Source organism: Danio rerio, chromosome 23, assembly GCF_049306965.1.
Source record: "Danio rerio strain Tuebingen ecotype United States chromosome 23, GRCz12tu, whole genome shotgun sequence".
NCBI lineage: Eukaryota > Metazoa > Chordata > Actinopteri > Cypriniformes > Danionidae > Danio > Danio rerio.
The window spans coordinates 16,580,731-16,602,328 of NC_133198.1; the positions used below are offsets into that span (position 1 = coordinate 16,580,731).

Genomic DNA, 21,598 nt, shown 5'->3' on the forward strand with positions numbered 1-21,598 from the left:
CTTTTAGTCATAAAAAATAAATCCTTAACAAAGTATGAAAACACAATCATGCACAAATGAGAATAAACTGCTTACTAACGTTTATTAATGTAGAATTAATACTCAACAGATAATGAATTCACTATTTACTAATGCTTTTAAAATGGTTTATAGTGTAGTTAAGTGTTACCGATTTGTCACTAAAAATCATTCCGCTTGCTGAAACAAAAAAAAGTTATGGCCAGATTAAGACTCAAAATCATCCCAGAGTGGATGAAAACATCCCCAACAGTACATAAGTGTTAACACTTTACTGAAGAAGCACAGTCACCTACATTTTGGATTGCCTGCTGGTGGGTAAGTGAAGTAACTACACATTTTCCTTTTTTGGTTGAATATTTCTTTAAAGGAGAGTCTTGATTTCGCCACAAGATGTCGGCAGAGCTCTGCTTCACCCAGAACGGAATATTCTATCAGCATTTACTCACATTTTACTCGTCACAAACCTGTTTGAGTTTCTTGCTTCTGTTGAACACAAAAGAGGCTATTTTGAAAAAAAAAAAATAATAAACTGACCACTGATTTCTATAGTAGCCAATTTGTTTTTTTACACAGCTGATGTGGTTACTGGTGTCCACAAATATCTTCCTTTGCGTTCAACACTACACCTTGAGGTTGACTCAATGGTGAGTAGGCCTAAATTTACATTGTAGGCTGAACTTATCTCTTTTTTTTTAAGTGATAAAAGGTGTGTAAATCAATCAATTGTCCCATAACCATCAAACTAGCAGTTCATGTTTGGGCTAAACTGGATAAAAAAACTGTAAGAGTATATAAACATTTACAACCTGTTCGTATTGCTTTCTGTCAAACTCGCTGTGTGTGTTTGCATTTCTGGAAAGGTCAAAAGGAAGTGAAACTCGGAACCACTTATGTACAACTATACAAATTTACAAATTTTATTTCAGTTCTTTAGGAAACTACGAAATTGAACCACACATCATTCATCATAATTCACTGCTGTCTCCTACATACATCCTCACATACAGAACAAAATAAGACACAAAACCCTCAAGGATCATGAACAGTAAGATTATCTGCAGTGATCATAGACGGAGAGAGAGAGACTGAAGGAGTAGTTCAAGAAATAGGCTCACATATTTCACCGTTCAGCTTTAGAAACACAACTGTCCATCACATGTGTTATATACAATAGCCAGAGCTGATGGAGGACAACATATATCAATAGTACATTTGGGGTCAGAAACCTGAAGAGAATTTCTTTAATGGCACAAATATGTGTAGATAACATCTTAATGGGTTAAAAAATAGCCTGTATATTCTTAAATAGTGCACTGTTTTAGGGAATAACAGTTTTAAGTGGTGATTAAAATCCCTGAGTGCACTCATTCAATCCCATAATGCACCGCAATAATGAATTCATTAATTTTTTTTCTTTTCGACTTAGTTCTTTTATTAATCAGGGAATGAACCACCAACTTATCCAGCACGTTTAACGTTGCAGTTGCCTTCCAGCTGAAAAATAGAAATTCAACCAATATAAATTTAGTCACTGCATCCAAAATCATGTACTCTCTTCACTGTTAAAAATTCCCAACAATTCTTTCATGTTTTCCCATCACAAGTCGATTAAGTTAACTTGATCCTTTTTACAAATTGAAGTGGATCAAACATAAAATAAGTTATTCCCCCCCAAAAAATTTTGAAGTTGTGTTGTTTCAACTGATTTTAAATAGTTTGAACAAACATTAAAATACTTAATTTCAGTGTTGAGATGCTTATTTTATATATTTTGAACCATTTATTTCATAACCATCAAAACGCATATTGTATATAATACTAACGTGTGTATAATACGAGGTTTGAATGAAATCAAGACGTAGAACATTCACTATGTTGACATGGTTTTTGCCTAATTGTTTCTGCATACTATTTAAATTGACAATCATCTTGTCACATACTACATAGGCCATTTTGAGGGATGTAAACTATACCAATGGTCCTTACGTATTTCTTGTTTTACATTTGTAATTTTTCATAGCTTCCGAGAATGCAAAAAGGTCTACATATTGATGAATAATGTTATGATCGCTGTTTTAATATTAAGTTATGAATGAATTGCCTCTTGTTAGTTATGAAATAGTTTGACAAGCTGGAAATGTTCATGGCTCAATGACATCACCACATTGAAATGGTCTATAGGAAGAAAGTGTATGATTTTGGATGCAGCCTTGACTAGCCGCTAGTGAATATGCATACCCGTTTTGCTTGAAGATGGCACACATTCTCATTTCATTCTCTCTTTCAAGTGTGCTATATAAGCGGACTAAGGGGGCATTCACAAGGAATGCGTCTTTGCTTCTAAAAACCCAGAATCCAGTGAAAATAAAGCATCTCTTGCCCAATGCTAATGTCAAATAAAATGTTTGTCTTGCCAACCTGCTACTGTAAACAGAAGCTCGCAATGCTTGCCCCGTCCACCTCTGTGTTCTTCTGATTTATCCACTGCTTTGGAACTGATATTGATGAGTGGCAATGTGTATAAAAGCTGAAGTATGTAGTTGTAGGAAATGCACCATTTTTTTGGTTCTCAACTCCAATAAAATCTCAAGAAGAATTAGGGGCCGATCACACCGAACATGCCTTTTGCATTGAGAGGTGTCTTTTTTGAATGATTTACTAACAGCCGAGAGTGTTTTGTGCACTGCTTATGCACCCTACGTGCCTCTTGTCTTAACCGCCTGCTGCGCCTTGCGTTTTTGCCATTGTGCGCCGTGTGCTAGAAATCTGCGCAGGACTAATCCCGCTTCCGCCCGCTCCGGCCAGGTTTTAGTCTGAACATGACCGCTCACACTTATATTCAGTATTTGTTGGGGGTGGGGGACCAAAAACCACCCAACTATACAGAGTCCAGACAGCCTATAACTAGCTGTCTGTATAAACACACACATAAACACACGGCACCAAGCAAGTGACACACAGACAGCATCACGCTCTCTCTCTCATTCACACACACACACACACACACACACACACACACACACACACACACACACACATAGACAGCACCAAGCTCTCTCTTTCATTCACATACATACACACAGACAGCAACAAACAAGCTAAACACAGCATTACGCTCTCTCATTCACACACATATATACGCGTGGTCGCTCGGGAGTCAGGAGCGATATTGCTAGACTGCCCACTCCCATTCAAATTGCACCAGTTGCCGATCGCTCCCGTGCTTTATTCTGAAATTTATTCCCGCGCTGCAAGAAATCTGGTCGGGTCCCGCGTGATCAGACCTCTACTGTGTGCTCACAGTTTAAAAAAGTCAACTCTAAGTGGGAAAAAATAATACGTTACATCTCTTTCATTCTCCAATTAAATGAAAGCGAAGTTTGCGTTGAGGTGCCTGCAGTGTTTATGTTGTCAAGATGACTACAGAGACTTTTGAAGATGAAGGAGAGACTAGTAGTTGCGGAGTTATCCATAACAAATTTTGAAAATCACAATATTAATAAATATTAACATTATAACAATTTCAACAGCAACACTCGCACACAATACGCAGCTGATTCAGTCATTGCCTAGCGACATAAAAAAGAACCTAAAAAGAACCGAATATGTTTTTGCAATGTAAAAACCCGTTCGATGTGATTAGCCCCTGAGAAAGTCCTAATGTGAGAAGGGCTGCAAAAGACACAAGCATAACGATCAGGGGCCTGTTTCAGAAAGGAGGTTAACTGAAAACTCAGAGTATTTTAACCCTGAAATGAGAGAAACACTGGGTTTTCCGTTTCAAAATGGCAGGTTTGTTAAACTCGAGAAAGCAGGGTAAGTCAAGCCTGTTTCTGAAAGAGAGGTAACTTTAACTCAGAGTCAGTTACCGTGGTAACTTACTCTGTGAATCTAACCTGGTCAGAAGCAGGTTTTATTCTCTAAACTCAGAGTTTCTCTCTGTCTCCTCCCCTTTTTTTAAGATGAAGCGGTATTTCTCGCCTTAGCCTTACGTTTCCACCCACCTATTTTAGAGCTCATTTTGAATATGTGCATAAAAACGATTGATAGAAACGTCATGATGCAAATAACTTTTTAAAATATGCATAAAAACGCGCATAACTGAGTAGGATAAACTTATTTGATAGAAAATGTGCGCATAAACTACGATGGAAACACTTTTACTGAACAAATTACAGTATGTACATTAAAAAAAGATTATGATCATATGATAATGAAAATGTGTGTAAATGGACAAACCAGCAGGCTGGGCACACTGTAACATGTCTTAAATATTGTTTTAGTCATTCTAAAATGCCTTAACTGTTTCAGTATTAGTGTATATTATTAATTACCTCAGAACGTCTGGTGCGTGTCAAGAGTCTCCGCGTCTCATGGCTTCAGACGCCCCCACGTGTTCATTGTGTTTCAGCATTGTCTTCTGACATCAAGGGGCAAGTACATTAATTAGGCTAAATAAAGAATTAATTGACGCAGCTTCTTCTACCACAGTAAATTCTGTTTTTACTGTTGATATTTGGTGCCAGTTTTATCAGGAAGTGACAATTTTTTTCTCTTTCACTCGTTGGATGGAATTTTATTCGCATCTTTTATGCAATATCCAGTTTTGCACATAAATTTATGTAATATATTTGGATGGAAACATAGCTATTGCCTACATTTTAGTCACACACAGAAAAACTACGAGAATGGCTTATCTTTTTTAAATAAATAATTAAATTAAATTCACCTTCGACATGCACTGTAACTAGATTAATGGGATTATTATTCTTTCTAAAAATTATTTTTAGTACTGCTTACCTTCTAAATGTTATATTAACCTTTATCACTTGATCAATAAAAAAGGCAGACACACAAGTGCACTGTTAAATCATTTAAAACTAATAAATGTATAAAAGAAAGTTTCGAAAAAAATATATAAACGTCACAAATTACATTACTTATTTTATTATACTTAAATATTTAAATTCTTAAAAAGTGAAATTAGGCATTAACTTGAGTAGCTGTTTTCCCACGCTAACTGTCTCTTCTTCACTGATGGTTGCTTCTTTTCAAATATATACGCTCATATTTGCTATAACTTTGCATGAGAACATCAAGTTCAGCCGGAGAAAGAAATGGTGATCTCTTTTATAAGATATTGCCATAGTCACTCTTAATGTCTGCGCTCCATTGATAATGCCTTTTTAAAGTCACGGTGTGCGCGCTTAACTCTGAGTTGGTCTACTCGAAGTTGATTGACCCAACTCAGATCAGCTGTTCTGAAACCGAAAACTCAATCTCTCGGTAAATCAACTCAGAGTTCAAGTTTAAACTCTGAGTTGTTTGAACCTCCTTACTGAAACAGGCCCCAGGTCAAATGTGTGTTTGCATAGAAAAACAATGGGAAAGTAGAGCATTGCAATGGGAAAGCGCATTCTGTGTGAATGCTTCCTTATAAAAGAGCTTTAGTCTATGTAGACCAGGGGTGTCAAACTCAGTTCCTGGGAGCGTATTATCAGCCCTGCACAGTTTAGTTCCAACCTAAAAGCTTACACACCGGGACGCTTTTTGTTTGAGGTTATTATCAGCGTTTTTCAAGATGTTTTTCCGGATTCAAACCAAAGCGATTTTCACTGGCGTAGAGCAGAAGAGTATGCAAAATCCGTCCTTGATGTTAGATGGCGCTACACAACTTTAGCTTTTGACATCCGCTTATAACACACAAGAAGACAAAGTAGACACGCTTGTTGTTATGGTTTAAGTAGCAGCTCTAGCTCTAGCGATGAAGAAATGATTATTGTTCACCAGAGAAATAAGCAGCTCCATGTTCACATCGTCTCTGGGTATCTTCTTCAATGTGTGCTCACATTGACAGTTTTGCACTTTAGCACCTCCAATTGCTGTTTACTGTAACTTCAGCAGCTCCGTGCACGTGAACAAATGCACCAACCTGATTGGTGGAGAAGGTTTTGGTGCGGTGCGTCAAAACAAAAGGCAGTTTTTTTTTTTTTTAATGATGCTTTTACGTCTGTTGTTTTGCACGTTGGTGTGCAAAATCTCATTGGCGCACTTTATTTAGTCATGAGGCATTAAACATTGACGGACAACGCAAGCAAAAAACATCTCTGTGTGCACGGGTCTTAACTCCAACATACTTAACTGTAGGTTTCAAACAAGCCTGAAGGACTCAATTAGATTGATCAGGGGCCTGTTTCAGTAAGGAGGTTCAAACAACTCAGAGTTTAAACTTGAACTCTGAGTTGATTTACCGAGAGATTAAAAACTCAGAGTTTTCGGTTTCAGAACAGCTGATCTGAGTTGGGTCAATCAACTTCGAGTAGACCAACTCAGAGTTAAGCGCACACACCGTGACTTTAAAAAGGCATTATCAATAGAGCGCAGACATTACGAGTGACTATGGCAATATCTTATAAAAGAGATCACCATTTCTTTCTCCAGCTGAACTTGATGTTCTCATGCAAAGTTATAGCAAATATGAGCGTATATATTTGAAAAGAAGCAACCATCAGTAAAGAAGAGACTGTTAGCGTGGGAAAACAGCTGCTCAAGTTAATGCCTAATTTCACTTTTCAAGTATTTAAATATTTAAGTATAATAAAATAAGTAATGTAATTTATGACGTTTATATATATTTTTTCTAAACTTTTTTTACACATTTATTAGTTTTAAATGATTTAGCAGTGCACTTGTGTGTCTGCCTTTTTTATTGATCAAGTGATAGAGGTTAATATAACATTTAGAGAGTAAGCAGTACTAAAAATAATTTTTAGAAAGAATAATAATCCCATTAATCTAGTTACAGTGCATGTCGAAGGTAAATTTGATTTAATTATTTATTTAAAAAGGATAAGCCATTCTCGTACAGTTCTTCTGTGTGTGACTAAAATGTAGGCAATAGCTATGTTTCCATCCAAATATATTACATAAATTTATGTGCAAAACTGCAATATTACATAAAAGATGCGAATAAAATTCCATCCAACAAGTCAAAGAGAAAAAAATCGTCACTTCCTGATTAAACTGGCACCAAATATCAACAGTAAAAACAGAATTTACTGAGGTAGAAGAAGCTGCGTCGTTTATTTAGCCTAATTAATGTACTTGCGCCTCGATTTCAGAAGACCATGCTTTAACACAATGAACACGTGGGGGCGTCTGAAGCCATGAGACGCGGAGACTCTTGACACGCACCAGACGTTCGGAGGTAATTAATAATATACACTAATACTGAAACAGTTAAGGCATTTTAGAATGACTAAAACAATATTTAAGACATGTTACAGTGTGCTCAGCCTGCTGGTTTGTTCACACATTTTCATTATCATATGATCATGATCTTTTTTTAATGTACATACTGTAATTTGTTCAGTAAAAGTGTTCCCATCATAGTTTATGCGCACATTTTCTATCGAATAAAAGTTTATCCTTCTCAGTTATGCGCGTTTTTTATGCATTTTTAAAAAGTTATGTGCATCATGACGTTTCCATCAATCGTTTTTATGCACATCTCCAAAATGAGCATTAAAATAGGTGGGTGGAAACGTAAGGCTAAGGCGAGAAATACTGCTTCATCTTTAAAAAAGGGGAGGAGACCGACAGAAACTCTGAGTTTAGAGAATAAAACCTGCTTCTGACCAGGTTAGATTCACAGAGTAAGTTACCACAGTAACTGACTCTGAGTTAAAGTTACCTCTCTTTCAGAAACAGGCTTGACTTACCCTGCTTTCTCGAGTTTAACAAAACTGCCATTTTGAAACGGAAAACCCAGAGTTTCTCTCATTTCAGGGTTAAAATACTCTGAGTTTTCAGTTAACCTCCTTTCTGAAACAGGCCCCAGGTGTGTTAATTTAGGGTTAAAGCTAAACTGTGCAGAACTGTGGCTCTTCAGTTTGACACCTGTGATGTAAACACTATACTGAATTTAAAATATAGCAGTGTGGGACAGACTTACAGTCATTTTGGCATGGAATTAATGTCCTAGATTGTAAATGTTTTTACAATTATTTAAAGTTTTTATCTGCTGATTATTTAGTCCTCTCAGAAAAAAAAAACTTGTCAGCTGAACAACTGGCATGTTGTTAGACTACATAGTGTACTTTCATCCTTTGCAGCGTTATTTTCATTCCTGTTCAATTATCTTGTGGTGTTATGATTGTGTGCTTGCTACTGGGTGTGTGAGAGTTTGGGTGATACCGTGACCCCATCCCCTTTTTAACCATCCACATCACATTATCAACATAATCTAGCAAAAAACTGGATTATTTGATCAATTGCCCTAACATGTAAACATTTAGTTTGAGTGTTTAGACTGTTATTTTATTTTTGGGGCAGGGCTATCTGATTGTTTAACCAATGGCAGACAGGAATTGTTTACAGAAAACCTTTTGAAACTATTATTAGTAATTAGGTGTTAAAGGCTTGACATTAGCTTTAAGTACTGCATGTAAGACCAGACCGCATGGTATAGTTGGCGAAATATTTATGTTTTTAAGATTGCATATAGTATGTAGCATACTGCATATACAGTATTTCAGGTCTGTATTGCTTCTGAAATGGTTTATTAGACCTAGGCATATCTGAACATGACATTCTTGGCTACGCTGTAGTTGTTGAATTATTTGTCAGAGCAGCAGATATTTTACGATGGAGGGAACATGTAGCAGATCTTCCAGTCTGGTTCTGTTTGCAATAGTTTAGTGCTTAATCATCAGCGATAGAGCCAACCCACATTAGGAAAGATGATTTTCTACCTCACGAAAGAACGACTGGGAAAGCCACCCTGGGACAGATTGAAAACTGCTTGTGGTTTGTTTGGAGCCTGGGACACGGAGGACGTGTTTATGTACATGGGCACTTATGAATCGTCTACACAGGCAAACATTCTCCATTTAAGGCACCAGACCTCAAGCGTTCACCGTTCATGCTTGATAATGTGAGCTCTGCAATATTAATTCACTTCAGCCTTGTACACAAAACTGGAGCCAGCAATTCTCTCTGCACTCATACTTGAGCTTACAAACAGCTGCTATTAAATAGTCCGAACACTCATACCATATTAAATTAAGGAAATACTCTGCAAGTCCTATTGCAGGAGTGTTATTACAATTATGATTGTCAGAAGAAGGTATTTCCCTGCTGATTTGATCCAGAAGAAATGGCAAACCCGAATAGACAAAGCTCATGCATTTGTTTTGTTGAGCAATCAAATGAGTCAAATGATTCAGCTCAAATAATGTCTGTGTGAGTCACGACGTGAGTCAAAAACGTTGGCTAAACTTGAAAATGAGAATCGTTCGTCTCGATTCCCATCATCTCCTGGATGATTCTCCACAAACGAGCAAACTCTCAGATTAAGCCCTTGATAAAGCTGGTGTCTAAGTGGACGATGAGTATGCGGAGGAAGGACATCTCTTTGCGTGTGTTTTCAAAGATGATTCGGGGATCGTCAGACTGACAGCGCAGGCAGTTTGGAGCCATCACCATTGCCAAATTGTTCACGTCCATCTTAGTCCTACTCACATTCACCGGCTGAGCGAAGACCTGGGGTAATAAAGACAGGGTGTAAGGGATGTTACAATGAACCGCAGTCTTGTGACAAATAAATGGTCTGAGTAGGATTTTATTCGGATGAATCTCTGAGGCGAATTGACTCTTTTTGGAAAAGTATTTTCTGTTCATTTTGTCTCTGAGTGAAGTTTTATAAACAAACATCATCATCATGGCAGAGAGTGAATCTGCGTTTCAAATGAAAGACCCTTCTGCTTTTACGCCAAATTTGTACAGTATAATGTAGATTAAAAAACGTCTTATGCTGTATGTATGTGGCATCTTTCTTTGGACTATGGTTAAAATCCAATACTTGCCTCTACTTTAAATGGAAAGTAGTTCTGTAACTTATTTGATTTGGGGTTTGTTTCCCAATTTAAATTACATTTCAATTTCACAAAGAAACGCAGTAAACTGTGAAAACAAAATTTGTGATTTGAATCGACTTGAGAATTAAATGAATCATTCATCTATTTTGTTGATGTTGCTGGGTTTTACCTGTAAGAAGTTGATTAAGTAGCAGAGCACCAGTCTGTTGAGCTCTGGCAGAGATTGAACCACATTGACAGCTGCGTCTGGATCTTCATAATGACTGATGCACTGCTTATAGAAGCTCTGTGGGATCACCGGCTCCTCCAGCTCTCTGTACCACAACTTTAAAAGAGACGCTGACACAGAGACAGAGAGTGTTCACATTTCAGAATTTTCAATCTTATTATTATTACTTATATATACAGTTGAACTCAGAATTATTATCCCTCCTGAATTATTAGCACCCTTGTTTATTTTTTCCCCCCAATTTCTGTTTAACGGAGAGAGGATTTCTTCAACACACTTCTAAACATAATAGTTTTAATAAGTCATCTCTAATAACTGATTTCTTTTATCTTTTCCATGATGACAGTAAATAATATTTTACTTTATATTTTTCAAGACACTTCAATACAGCCTAAAGTGACATTTAAAGGCTTAACTAGGTTAATTAGGATAACTATGCAGGTTCGGCTAATTAGGCAAGTTATTGTATAATGATGGCTTCTTCTGTAGACTATCAGGAAAAATATAGCTTAAAAGGGCTAATAATTTTGTCCTTAAAATGGCTTTTTTTAAAAATTAAAAACTGCTTTTACTGTAGCCAAAATAAAACAAGTAAGATTTTTTCCAGAAGAAAAAATATTATCAGACATACTCTGAAAATTTCCTTGCTCTGTTAAACATCATTTGGAAAATATTTAAAAAAGAAATAAAAAAATCAAAGGGGGGGCTAATAATTTTGACTTCAACTTATATATATATAGTTGAAGTCAGAATTATTAGCCCCCCCTGAATTATTTTCAACACATTTCTAAACTTATTTCTAATAACAGATTTATTTGATCTTTGCCGTGATGACTGTAAATAATATTTGACTAGATATTTTTCCAGACCCTTCTATACAGCGTAAAGTGACATTTAAAGGCTTAAAAAGGTTGATTAGGGTAATTAGGCACGTCATCGTATAATGATGGTTTGTTCTGTAGACTATCCAAAAAATTAAAAAATAAAGCTTAAAGGGGCCAATAATTTTGACCTTAAGTCTCAAATGGTTTTTAAACAAAATTAAAAACAGCTTTTATTTTAGCCGAAATAAAACAAAAACTTTCTCTAGAAGAAATATATAATTAGACATACTGTAAAAATGTCCCCACTCCGTTAAACATAATTTGGGAAATATATATATAAAAAAAAAATGCCAAAGGGGGTTTAATAATTCTGATTTCTGTAAGCATTCAGACTGTGTATATATACACAATACACACAAATGTCAAGACAAACTTTTATTTTGCTTGCGATTAATCTTTGCCCAGCACTATTCTTTTTTTAATAATATTAACAGTTTCAAAATTCTACATTAAATACAGTGAAGCCTTTAAAATTTGTTTGCTGTGAGAATAGTCCCATCTGAAAGTGGTAAAACAAATACAAAATGTATTTTTGCATTAAAATTCAAATATTCAAAATCTTTACAAATGAAAACATGAAATAATATTATATTATTAAATAATAAAAATGGTTGAATAAGAATGAACACGTAAACAAACATTTGCAGTTAATCTGTGTTTTATCCAGTTTAATCAATAAATGCCATCTTATTTCAATGTGTACACACTGGTGTCTGTTTTGCAGGTTTGATATTTTCAGCACTTTTCCCACTTTAATTCCTGTTGATCATTTTTGACTGTAAAGGAGCCATGTGTGACCTTTTTTGACTACTAAACAACCAAATCATGCCTTATGATTATTTTGCTAGTTCACATAACTAATGCAGCAAAAATCACTATTCCTTTTCAATGAAGCAAAAAAAGTCAAATTTAACATAAACTGTTTAATCATTTTGAACCAAAGAAACCCAAAGGGTAAAACACCTGAATCAGCTACTAAAAACCTGCTATCTGCCTAAATCTGGTCAACTCTATTTGAGCTGGCTGAAGCTTGACATCATGGCCTTCGAGAGCAGGGCTAAGCAAAAACGACTTCTGAATAAAATTCAGGGCTGTTTCAAGAATCTGATTGGATATATAATACTTTGATCATGTTTTATTTTCTCACCTGGGACATTAGGATCAGAGAGGTTTTCTGGAATTTTCCACTGGTCCACCTGCAGCTTGAGAGCGTTCACTTCATCGATATCCCCTGGTACTCTACAGGATGAATACAACAGTTTACGATATTCAGCTCAGTTATCATATATTATTCACCTGGTTTGATGGCAACTTCAAGAGCACTAATGCTTTATTGTAAACAGTGTCCTCAGCCCTCGATACTAGTACTCGATAGTACTCAGTATAGTACTTTTTGTTCCTGCTATGGATGTCAATGGATTTTTTCAACATTCTTCACGATATCTTGATTTGTGCTCAACAGAAGGAAGAAATTCATCAAAGTTTACAACTACTGGAGTAAATGGTGAGAAACTCTTCGGGAAACTTTTTGAAACTTTTTGGGTGGAATATCCTTAAGAATAGTGTGTTGTAGCAACTGACCATTAGATGGAGCCAACACACAGGGCTTAATGAAAACATGGCCTGGTTACATGTAATGCCCCTAGATTTTACTTACTTTAATTCACGCACACACTTTTTCCTTTAAAATGTTGTTAGCCATGAGGACTCAGCGAAGTATATCATTACATCTAAGTGTTCTGTACCACATTAATATTAAAATTTGTCCAACTGTATTTGTGAACAACATAACATTTCTGCCTACTATTATGATTTCACATCTAAAACATACAAACATGCATAAATGGTAACTAGTAAAATAACATGTAAATGTTGACCCAGAGCTATGATGTTCAAATTATGAAAGAAATGTTATAGCTGCATCACATCATGTCATCATTTATCATTCAAACCAATAGAGCAGCTTTGCAGGGTTGCCAAGTCTCTGGTTTTCATGTTGAATTGGGCTACCTTTAACCACTCGGCTATTTTGATTGGCCATTGGGCTAGTTTTGATCAGACATTGGACTACTTTTGAACAGCCATTAGACTAGTTTAGATTAGTGAGTGGAATGATTTTTGGCTAGTTTTGATCAGCTTTTGAGCTAGTTTTGATCAGCAACTGGCTTAGGATTGATCACCCATTCAGCTAGATTTGATTGGTCATTGGACTAGTTTTAATCGGCTTTTCGGCTAGTTTTGATCGGCCATTGGGCTAGTTTTGATCAGATATTGGGCTAGCTTTGATCAGTCACTGGACTAGTTTTGATCTGCTTTTGGGACAGTTTTGATCAGACATTGGTCTAGTTTTGATTAGTCATTAAACTAGTTTTGATCAGCCACGGGGCTAGTTTTGATCAGTCATTGGGCTAGTTTTAGGCTAGCTTTGATAACCTTTTAAGCTCATTTTGATTGGCCACTGGGCTAGTCTAGATTGCTTATTGAGCTAGATTTGATTGGTGATTGGACTAGTTTTGATCGTTTTTTTTAGCTAGTTTTGATCGGCCATTGGGCTAGTTTTGATCGGTCATTGGACTAAGTTTGATCTGCTTTAAGGATAGTTTTGATCAGTCTTTAAACTACTTTTGATCTTCTTTTGGTATAATTTTGATTAGTCTTTGGTCTAGTTTGAATAAGCCATTACACTAGTTTTGGTCGGCCACTGGGCTAGTTTTAGTCAGTCATTGGGCTAGTTTTGATCAGTTGTTGGACTAGTTTTAGGCTAGTTTAGATCAGCTTTTGAGCTAGTTTTTATTGGCCACTGGGCTAGTTTCGGTCGGACATTGGGCTAGTTTTGATTGGTCACTGGACTGGTTTTAGACTTGTTTTAATCAGCTTTTGGGCTAGTTTTGATCGGCCGCTGGGCTAGTTTTAATAAATCATTCAGCTAGTTTTGAACAATCATTGGACTAGTTTTAGGCTAGATTTGATCAGCCAATTTGCTAATTTTGATCTGCCATTGAATTAGGTTTGATTGGCCATTGGACGAGTTTGTGGCTTAGTTTGATCAGCCATTGGGCTAGTCTTGATCGACCATTGGACTAGTTTTAGGCTATTTTTGATCCACTATTGAAATAGTTTTTATAGGCCATTAGACTAGTTTGGATCTAGTTTAATCAGCCAATTTGCTAGTTTTGATTGGCCATTGGACTAGTTTGGGGCTAGTTTTGATCAGACATTGGTCTAGTTTTGATCAGCCATTAGACTAGTTTTTAGCCACCGGGCTAGTTTTTAGGGTAGTTTTTGGCTAGTGTTGATTAGCTTTTGAGCTAGTTTTGATTGGACATTGGGCTAGTTGTGATCGGTCACTAGACAAATTTCAGACTAGTTTTGATCAGCTTTTGGGCTAGATTTAATCGACCACTGGGCTAGTTTAGATCCCTCATTGAGTTAGTATAAATGTGCAGCTGAAAATTGAATGATACTATCATGAAAATATAATCTAAAATCTTTCCAGCACCTTCTTAAATCAGTGCCACAAATAATTAGGGCAATCCTTGAGGCAAACAGTGTCAAGCAAAGTAAGTGCCTGGTGAGTATAGTCAAGCTTTAGCATGACAGTGTGTCTCACCTGAAGATGCCCTCTGTCTGAGCTCCACCCAGAGCCAGGACACACTGAGAGAGCTGCACCTGCACCCAAGGCAGTTTCCTGTCAGGGAAGAGCTCACTCTGCCTCTCCATGATCTCCTCCAGAGCACTACCAAACAGAGATGGCGTCACGATGGCATTTCGACTGTGATCAATCTCCTCCAGTGTGGGCTTCCTCAAACCCTACAGACAGAACAAGAGACAGACTTCAGTCATTAATATATTGTCATTCAAATTTGACCAAAACAAATGCAAATGGTCTCAGCTTATACAAAATAAAAATGACAATATCATTACTACTTACTTTCTCTCAATTGTATCTAAGTATTTATGTATTTCTTTCTTCTGCTTAACACAAAACAAGATATTCTGAAGTGTTGGAAGAAAGCAACCATTGACATCAATGGTAGAAGCAAAAAATACTATGGAGAATGGAGACAATGGCTGTTTTTTCCCCACCAACATTCTTCAGTATGTCTTCCCCTTTGTGTCCAACAGAAGAAAGAAACTGGGTTTGGAACAAGGTTTCTTGGTTTGGAGGATGATGAGTAAATGATGACAGAATTTCCATTTAGTTTGATCTCTTTATAACTGTTGCATTATTTAGTATTTTAAAAATATAACATTTTATTTAAGTATTTTTAATTAGTATTTTTAAGCATTTTATTTAAGTATTATTTTATCACTTATAATACAGAAATCAAAATAACAATAAACTGATTTTTCACTGCTTTATTTTCTCATATCAACCAGTGTTCATTTCGTTTCATTTTCTGCAAAATTTTCGTGACGAACAAGTTTCTACCGACAAAAACTATGATGAGGTGATGATGACCTCAACTAACAGAAAATTATACTCACATTTTCGTTGACTAATAAAAATAATACGATGAGAATGTGATTGAAGGATGCATTTTGGTAAATATCCAATCAGAATTAATGGTGTGTGACGCACATTTGAAAAGTAGTAACTTGCATAGCCTCTCCCTGACCTTTAGAGAATTGACTCCGCTAGATTAAATGTTATAAAATCAGTCAGTCTTAAATTCTAAGGGCAAAAATTCTCAAAGACAGCTGTGCCAAGCTTGTTGCATCATATTCAAAAACACTTGGGGGTGTAATTGCAGTTAAAGGTGCATCAACAAAGTATTGAGCAAAAGCTGTGAATACTTCTGTACATGTGATTTTTCAAGTTTTTTATTTTTAATAAATTTGCAACAATTTTCAAAAACTCTTTTTTTCCACATTGTCACTATGGGGTATTGTGAGTAAGAATTTTGAGGAAATAAATGAATTTAATTCATTTTGCAATAAGGCTGTAACATAAAAAATGTGGAAAAAGTGAACCGCTATGAATACTCTCAGGATGCACTGTAGATAAAAAATGCATATCTAATTTTTGGCATGAAATGCTATATTCCATATTTTAATATGGCTGTTTTATTTAATTTGAAGTTAAAATATTTTGTATAAATAAATATATACAATGTTTTAATTAAATTAAAGCAAATATATTTTAGTCAACTAAATCTTGAGTAGATTTAGACCATTAAAATCTTGTGAAATTGACTAAAACTAAAATGATTCAGAAGACTAAAATATGACTAAAACTAAAATGGAATTTTAGTCAAAAGACTAAGACTGAAGCTAAATCAAAATATGCTTTCAAAATTAACATGGATATCTACTAAGAGTGTCAACATTAGTTTAGGACATTGTAAAACACTTGTTGAGAGCACTCAATATTGCAGTATGAAACACAAAGACACCAGCTCAACTGTAACACAATAACAGCGCTGAGCAGGATAATGTGTAGCTGTGCGGATGTAAAAATAGCCCACCCAGTAAAAACACTGGAGACAGAGGTGGGATGGCTGATTACAGGGTGGGACTGGTGAAAGGATAAATAGGCAAGGGAAACAGCTTCTACTAGTGCCAGTGCTGTTAGCATTGAAGCTTGTGTATGGAGTGAGGGGTGAGGGTTTGCTATTGTAACCTCTTCTTTTTAGTTTGGGTTAGTGGATTAGTAATTCTCATGGTGCGTTCCTAAAGGCCAAGTGCAGTGATTGCTCACAGATGTGGCCAATTCTGGGCGACAGCACCATATACTGCTTCTTTTGACCGTTTGGAGACTCCTGGGTATCATCTAACAGCAGAGCTGGCATCTATAAATAAACAATCCTCTCTGAAAAAACTGCTTTCAATTATCATTCACCATCACAGCCCGCTTCTGTGTGTCTGGATAAAGAGCGTTAGGCATCACTGAGCATGTTTAGGTTTAATTCTGCAATCAAGAACTAATTATTAAAATTAAACAACGCTGGATTCAGGTTAAGCCTAAGAGGTAACTGATGTTAATTAAGGTTGGCTAATATGATAAATCTAGAAGTTATTCTTATGTCATGGCTGGTAAGATAAATCAACCATCATAATAACATTATCATGTACAGTATGATACATGAGATGTTTAATCAAGATTAAATGTATCTATTTGGTTTTTATTACAAATAATAACTTGACTTCTGGTAGATCATTTGGAAAAGTGGCAGAAGGTAGAATTTTCCGATGAATCATCTGTTGAACTGCATCTCAATCATCACAAATACTACAAAAGACCTATTGGAACCCACAGGGACCCAAGATTCTCATAGAAATCAGTCATGTTTGGTAAAGGAAAAAAATGGTTTGGGGTTACATTCAGCATGTGGCAGATCTGCAGTGTAGATGACAGCATCAACAGCCTGAGGTATCAAGACATTTGTGCAGCCTATTACACAACAAACCACAGGAGAGGGAAAATTCCTCAGCAGGATAGTACTCTGTCTCATACTTCAGCCTCCACATCAAAGTTCTTGAAAACAAAGAAGGTCAAGGTGCTCCAGGATCGGCATTTTTGAGCATGTCTGGGGTGAGATGAATGAGGAGGCATTGAAGATAATTCCAAAGAATCCTGATGAACTCTGGGAGTCCTGCAAGAACACTTTCTTTGCCTTTCTTCTGATACCAAATGATAAACTAGGGGTCAAGTTATTATTTGTTGTTCCTAAAACTTGAATAGGATATATTTGGATATATAGCTTGGACACATATTTGACACCTAATGTCAGATTATGGTACTCCACGCATATTTAAGCGTTTAAAATAAACAATATGTGTTAAAATGAAAACTTAAATACAATCGTGTATGTATTTTACTAGTATAAAGCATTTGAAGTGGGTCAAAAAAGTTTCAAAATGGTCCTAAGACAAGAATGGGTGTTGTTGAATAGTTTTAGAACAACTTTAATAAAAGGTTTTGAACCACTTTAAATGTTGACTACTATATAATATCAAGATGTGTGTTTAGATAGTCTTGAAGCATGGTCCCAAATGTGTTATGAAGGTTAAATATTCAACTTATACTGATATAAAATATACTACGACTACTACTGCTAAAAAGTAAAATAACAATCGTAAAACACATTTAAATGTTCAGTTACAAATAACCAACTGTTTAAATAAATAAATAATAATAACTCTTACCTTCTTGCCTCCAGTAATGGCCACTTTCTGCAGCTTACGGTAGCAGTACTTGGCGTAAGTGCTGATGGGAAGACCTGTCAGACACAATCAATACAGAATATTACTGACCAGTGACAGAACTCTTCAAGGAAATGACATAATTGACCACTGAGTGACCCGCTGCTTGTTTGGTCAAGTTTTCTTTCCTACATCTAAAAAGGCCTGAAGGCGAAGTGCAGTTTGGCTTGTGAATGAGTCTTGTGACTCGCATCAGTCCCAAGAAAAAAAAAAATCTCTCCTGAGGGATTTATAAATAAAGAAGTCTTTGGAAACAACGCCAGTTCAATCATTTTCTGCGGTTTTGGAATTCATGGCTGAACACAATATGAAAGAGTAACTCTAGTAGTTCTCAGTTCATTGACAAAACAAATATTATGAACATTGGAGATGCTTGACCAGTCTAGTTTAAGGCAAAAATAAATATAATCAATAGTTTTCACCACAATTCTGCAGTTGATTGATTAAAATTAGTGATTTTTTATATATACTACACTACAGATTAAAAATAAAAATAAATAAAAGAACAAAAGCTGTCACTAGGGCAGTAACCTTTAAAAGGGTACACTTTAGTTAAATAAGCTTTGATTGAAGACAAAAGATCAGGGAAAATGATTCTCTGTTTTAACATATTTTGTCCACATTATACATAAGCATAAGAAAAAAAGAAAAATAAGCTAAAACCAATATAACAAGCCATTCAAAAAAAACTTGTTTATAAAGACCTGTTTGAACATTCGAGTATGATTAAAAAGAATATTCAAGTGTTGCATAAAATGATACATTAGTCCAAAAGTTTTAGGGTAAGGTAAGGTAACAGATAAAGGGATGCAAGATTTTGTCAAATTGCTCATGTTTTCTTTTCAAACAGTACCTAATTCGCTATCTAAGTCATATCTCCAAGCCACAGTTTACATCTAGGAGACTCCCTTTTCTTTCAATTAAGGAGTTAAGCTGTATGAGTGCAGTTTGTTTTGTGTGTGCATTAGTCCACAAGGATTTTTGTCAAGGGAACAGAGAAGGATACCAGATTTTGTCAAACTGCTCAAGTTTTCTTTTCAAACAGTACCTAATTTACTCCAAATGTAATGCAGAAGTCATTTGTCCAAGCCACAGTGTACATGTAGGAGACTCCTTTTTCTTTCAATACAGTAGCAGTGACTTCTTGGCTGTAGTTTAGCTGTATGAAAGCAATTTGTGTTGTGTGTGTGAAAACAAATGCGTTTGTTCAGAACATCCCAGAAGGTCTGGCATTAATTGCATTAATTAATTAAACATCTCAGAAAGCACTTCAAAATTTCCATTACAATAGTTCTGTACTTTAGGGCTGGGCGATTCATCGAAAAGTAATCGAAATCGACATTCAGAACCTATAATCGATCTAATTTTTCCAGGACGATTTTATCAATTACTTTCCCTACGTGTCACGTGACCCTGCTCTGTTAAAGGTTGTGGCTAATTTCTACTTCTGTGGCCACTTTGCAGCCACATCTGGTCTCTGGTCAAGTAGGACAATGGACTCGTTCTTGAGCCTTACTTTGCACTACATTGACGATGATTGGAAGCTGCGCCAGATATACCTTTAGATGGAAAATAAAGCTTATCAGTAAACTATGAGAGCAAAAAAACAATAAATGAAAGAAATAAATCAAATAATGGTAATCAAGTAAATTGAGATAAATCAATTAATCGTGATTTTGATTTTAGGCCAAATCGTCCAGCCCTGTCTTGAGCATAAAATAAAACTATAGGATAGATTGTCCAGTCCATTCTCTACTATTGGATACATTAGATAGATGTAGAATTACATTTGTCACAATTAGGTGAGATATTTTGGAAGATTCTATGTAGTTTTTTCTTTGAGCAATATAATCTGAGAATTACTTTAAATTGAATAATCAGTGTCAGAATTGATAGAGTGTTTATTAATGTCTTTTAAACTTGACTGCCACATTTCTTCTGAAACTTCCACCGTCGAAAGGTACACTTTTGTACTTAAAGGGACATGACAGCACCTCAAGGATAAATATTGGTATTTACATTCAAATCAGGTGAATGGTGTAGGAATAACAACAGTTTGCATATGTGCCTCCCACTAGTTAAGGGACCAAAAGTAATGGGACAATTGTTTTTTTTTTTTGCACTTTCATGGCCAGGTGTGTGTTATTCCCTCATTATCCCAATTACAATGAGCAGATAAAAATCCAGAGCTCATTTCAAGTGTGCTATTTGCATTTGGAATCTGTTACTGTTAACTCTTAAGATGAGATCCAAAGAGCCGTCACTATCAGTCAAGCAAGCCATCTAGTTGAAAAAATAAAACAAACCCACCAGAGAGAGCAAAAACATTAAAAGTGGCCAAAACAACTGTTTAAAACATTTAAAAAGAAAAAACGCACCAGTGAGCTCAGCTCAAAAAACTGATTCATTTTATCTTTGCCATGATGAGAGTAAATCATATTTTACTATGTTTTTCAATACACTTATATACAGCTTAAAGTGACAATTAAAGGCCAAACTAGGTTAATTAGGTTAACTAGGCAGGTTAGGGTAATTAGGCAAGTTATTGTATAAGGATGGTTTGTTCTGTAGACTATTGAAAAAAGATTACTTAAAGGGGTGAATAATTTTGTCCTTAAAATGTTTTTTTTAATTTTTTTTGTAAAAACTGCTGTTATATAGCTGAAAAAAATCAAATAAGACTTTCTCCAGAAGAAAAAATATTATCAGACATACCGTGAACATGGGAAATATAAAAAAACAAAAACAAAGGGGGGCTTATAATTTTGACTTCAACTGTATATATATAAGCATTCACCCTTGGAAATTTGAATGCATTTTTTCCAAATGTCTTACAAAATAAACACTTCTGCAGTTGAATGATATATATATATACGGCTGGAAGGGCATCTGCTGCGTAAAAACGTGCTGGATAAGTTGGCGGTTCATTCCACTGTGGCAACCTCAGAGTAATAAAGAGACTAAGGGCTCTATTTTGACGATCCATGCGCAGAGTGCAGGGCGCAAGCGCTTTCAGGGTGTGTCAGAATCCAGTTTTACTAATATAAGGACGGAAAAATCTGCTTTGCGCTGTGGCGCATGGTCTAAAAGGGTTGAGTTTATTTTCTTAATGAGTTATAGGTGTGTTTTGAAAATAAACCAATCAGTCTCATCTCCCATTCCCTTTAAAAGCCAGTTGCGTCGCGCCATAGTGCATCTGCTATTTACATGATGTAAAGTAAGTGTAGGTGTAAAAACTAAGCATTTCAGTATCTGTGTCCTCCTCCAGACGACATCACGCACACACACACATAACCCTCCTCCGGATGACAACGCACGTGCGCGCACATGCGCACACGCACACGCACACGCACACGCACACACACACACACACACACACA

At 35.9% G+C, this 21,598-nt stretch overlaps 1 protein-coding gene across 6 annotated transcripts in view; it reads right to left on the reverse strand.

The window, feature by feature from the left end:
* Positions 1 to 909: 909 nt before the first annotated feature.
* Positions 910 to 21,598, reverse strand: part of arhgap46b (Rho GTPase activating protein 46b) — a 158,749-nt gene continuing 138,060 nt past the window's right edge. For 5 of the 6 annotated variants that reach the window (XM_073939564.1, XM_068219384.2, XM_068219386.2 and 2 more), the window contains 5 exons: positions 18,162 to 18,235; positions 14,623 to 14,822; positions 12,160 to 12,251; positions 10,069 to 10,238; positions 8,339 to 9,564 (listed from right to left, as the gene is read on the reverse strand). In XM_073939564.1, coding sequence (XP_073795665.1) covers positions 9,370 to 9,564; positions 10,069 to 10,238; positions 12,160 to 12,251; positions 14,623 to 14,822; positions 18,162 to 18,235 — 731 coding nt within the window. In that variant the 3' untranslated portion in view covers positions 8,339 to 9,369. Of the gene's footprint in view, positions 3,724 to 5,375; positions 6,210 to 7,861; positions 9,565 to 10,068; positions 10,239 to 12,159; positions 12,252 to 14,622; positions 14,823 to 18,161; positions 18,236 to 21,598 lie in introns of those variants that run through there. The other variant, XM_073939563.1, reaches the window with a different exon arrangement.